Raw genomic sequence first — 3706 nt, forward strand, 5'->3', positions numbered from 1 at the left:
GACCCAGAGCTCCGCCAGGCCACAGCCTGACTTGGCGGTGGGACCGCGCCCCTGGGTTTGGCTGTAATATTGCATTCCATTGATTCTAAGACGCCATATCTTTCCCCAATTTGATCAGGATGCTCCCTTTCATTGTGGTCCCTTAGAGTCCATGCAATCCGGTCAAAATAATATTAATAAACAACAGCTGATGTGTAGGAAGCACTTGTTACGTTCCGCGCCAGGGACCATTCTCCCACTGAATCGCGCCTGAAGCTGGGAAGGCAGATTCCCTCTGGAACGTTTCAGTCCCGGCCCAGGTGGTTCTCTAGGTGTGGTCCGTGACCAACCGGAACTTGCCAGCAAGGCCAATCCTCGGGCCCCAGCCCAGGCCGGCTGGATGGGGGTGGGGCCCAGAAATCTGGGTTGTAAGGAGTCCTCTGGGTCAGCCTGAGTCATGTTCAAGGCTACACACCTGGGTCTTTGGCAATGGTTCCTAACAGGGGATGCTACCGACATCTATTGGATGGAGGCCGGGGATGCAGGCGGCAATGCCCAGGAGAGCTCCGGGACACAGCCCTCCGGCCCCAGACGTGGGCAGTACCTTCACCATGAAACCTCACTCTCTAAAGCAGGGGTGGGAGACCTTTTTTCTGCCCAGGGCCATTTGGATATTTATAACATCATTCTCGGGCCACACAAAATTCTCAACGTAAAAATCAGCCCGTCCCGTCCTGTGTGGCTCAATGGTTCCGCGTCGACCAGGAGGTCACGGTTCGATTCCCGGTCAGGGCACAGGTCTGGGTTGTGGGCTCAATCAATGATTTGATGCTTTGGTGTGCAGGAAGCAGCCGATCAAGATCAGTGATTCTCTCTCATCACTGATGTTTTGATCTCTCTCTCTCCCTCTCCCTTCCTCTCTGAATTTAAAACAGAAACAACAACAAAAATCAGCCTGCTATATTTGGTCAAACATTTAATTACTTTTTTTTTTTTTAAGAATCAGCCTGCTAGCCTGGCCGCCGAGGCCCTGTGGTTGAGCATCGACCTATGAACCAGGGGATCACGGTTCGATTCCCGGTCAGGGCACATGCCCGGGTTGTGGGCTCGATCCCCAGTGTGGGGCGTGCAGGAGGCAGCCGATCAATGATTCTCTTTCATCATTGATGTTTCTATCTCTCTCTCCCTCTCCCTTCCTCTCTGAATTTAAAACAGAAACAACAACAAAAATCAGCCTGCTATATTTGGTCAAACATTTAATTAACTCTCCCCTAATGCCTTGTGGCAGGGCCAAACCAAATGATTTTGAGGGCCTTCTATGGCCCGAGAGCTGGACGTTCCCCACCCCTCCCCTAAAGTCACTCAGCGTGTCATTCTGGTGAGCAGGGGGCACACAGAGGTGAAGTCAGGTGCCCAACGTCGCACAGCCAGTAACTGGCAGAGCTAGGGCTTAAACTAAGGCCGTCTGTGCCCAGATCCCCGCCCCCCGCCGCCCCCCGGCCATGCTGTGGCCCAATGAGGTGGTTGCTCAATATCCACGCTTTCCTCAGAGTCGGGGAGGCCCAGGGTCACAGAGCTAAGAAGTTGCAGAGCCAGGGCCCAGGGGTGGTCGGATCCCAAAGAGAGCAGAGGCCGGCCATCCGACAGCCCGAGGACCGAGCCATTGGCACCCCAGGTCTCATTCCTTCCCGGACACTCTGAGAGGTGGCGTTACTCACCCAGGCCACCTGGGACTCCAGGCCTGGCCTCCTGGTTTTGAAAGTCCTACGTACACACTGCAGGCCCCATTCTCCAGAGAGGAAGCAGGTCAGAGAGGTGAAGACTCACCCAGGCCACCAGCCAGGCCAGGAGCAGGACCCGGGCGGGGCCAGGCCTGGCTCCAACCCTAAGCCCGGTCCCAATGACAACGCCTCTCCCGGCAGGTGTTCAGACCCATTTCACGGATGAGGAGCCAGAGGCTGGGCGGGGATCCGCGTGCTCGGAGACTGGGGACGGGACGCGGGGTGAGGGCTGTACCTGTAGGACCCTGAGATGACCCTCTCGCCGTCCAGCAGCACGAACTTCTCCCGCACCCCGCCCGTCACCTGCCGTCGCCGGCGGCTCTGGAAACTGCAGCCCCGCACGACGCGGATGTCCAGGTTCTGGGAGGTGGGGGGACACAGCCTTGCTGAGGCGGACCTCACAGACTTCCACCTGGGGGCTCCTCCAGGCTGCCCGCCCCCCATCACTTTGTGGAGAGTCTGTCCCAGCTTCCCCAGGGCCACCAATCGTGGGATTCAGGGGTCTCCTGGGGGTTCCCCCAACTCAGAGGGACCCTGTGGGAAGGCCCACCTGCTTCCCCCAGTGCCATGGGCACCAGATCCCTGGGAACCCTCTCCGCTGGCACCCACCTCGCTGGCCCAGGACCCACCCCAGGGACGGGTCTCCCTCCGCCGCCCCCCGCACCAGGGGGATGGGGACTCAGGTCCCTTCCGCCAGGCCCTACCTCAGTGGCCCAGGGATTCACCCCCAGCTGCTGGGCCAGGGTCAGGAAGGCAGGCAGCTGCTGGCGGTCCAGGAGCAGGTAGACGGGCACCCAGCGGCGAGTGGCAGCATCCACCATGTCCAAAAGCAGGTCTGGGTCGGTGAATGTGTCCATGACGACGGCCACCAGCTGGGGGGCGGGGAGAGGGGCTGTGGATAGAGCCTGGGGCTTGGGGGACCCTCGGAAGGTGGGGCCCTGGCGGTGAGATGCTGGAGGGCTGAGGTTAAGGGCCCGGCTCTGTGGGATGTTCACATAGGGCCTGCACGTGAATAAGGGGCAGAACTCCCTGGAGCCCCCGGGCTTAGCTGGGCCACTGTCATCATGTCAACAGTGGTGAACGGCATCCCCGAGCTGGGACGCTACACGGTGGCCCTGCTCCAGGCGTGGGCTGGGTGCCTGTGCAGCGCAGTGCACTGTGGGAACCTGCACGCCTGGGTCCTGGGGGCGCCCTGGAGCCAGGGGCGGAGGGAGGGCTGATCTGTTGGGTCAGCAAGGGGAGCTCTGGGGCTGGGCGGCTGCCAGGGACCTGGGTCTTGCAGGCAGAAGGTGTGGTGATGAGCCCTGAGCCCCGATTCCTGGTTCAAGTCTCTGCTTGGCCACTCCAGGCGAGACTTAACATCCTATGCCTGTTTCCCCATCTCCTAAATGGACGTAGTGAGTTCCAACCTCACAGGGCCCTTGTGAGAATTACACGTTAACCCAGGTAAGGTACTTGGCGCGGGAGCTGGCAAACACCAAACCTTTTCAATAAAAAGGGGCCGGCCAGGGGGCCGCAGGGGAGACAACAGGGCCCTCCCTGAGGGTGGGGGAGGGGAGGGTCGATGACTGAGACAAGAGGGATCATAATTAGGCCCAAGGGGCATGGATGTGTAAGGGCTGAGGATGGGGTCCATCATATCTAAGAGGCCGAGGACGGGGTCTGGGGTGTGGACTCCTGGGTCCAGACGTGTGAACCTGACAGTCCCCGGAGGGCCTGGGTGCAAATCCCTGGCCCAGGGGATGGCGCTCCCGGGCTGGGAGCTGCAGGGAGGATGTCTGGGTCTGGGGAATGGACTCCAGGCCCCCCAGGCCCTGCCCCCACCTTGCTGGCGGCCTGGATTTCCTGGCGCATCAGCTCCTTGAGGGGCGGGTGGCCCTCGCCCGGCGGCTGGGTGTACAGCTGCGCCCGGGTGATGCCCTTCCAGCCCGAGCCCTCCTGCCAGC

At 60.6% G+C, this 3706-nt stretch overlaps 1 protein-coding gene across 1 annotated transcript in view; it reads right to left on the minus strand.

Moving 5' to 3' along the window:
• The window catches only part of FAM83E (family with sequence similarity 83, member E), a 19017-nt gene that overhangs the window by 14913 nt on the left and 398 nt on the right, over window positions 1–3706 (minus strand). The window contains exons 2-4 of the mRNA XM_005879590.2: window positions 3585–3698; window positions 2465–2632; window positions 1996–2120 (exon numbers count right to left, since the gene is read on the minus strand). Of these exons, the coding sequence (XP_005879652.1) occupies window positions 1996–2120; window positions 2465–2632; window positions 3585–3698 (407 nt within the window). The remainder of the gene's footprint in view (window positions 1–1995; window positions 2121–2464; window positions 2633–3584; window positions 3699–3706) is intronic.

The sequence above is a fragment of the Myotis brandtii genome, unplaced genomic scaffold (genome assembly GCF_000412655.1).
Source record: "Myotis brandtii unplaced genomic scaffold, ASM41265v1 scaffold601, whole genome shotgun sequence".
Lineage (NCBI taxonomy): Eukaryota > Metazoa > Chordata > Mammalia > Chiroptera > Vespertilionidae > Myotis > Myotis brandtii.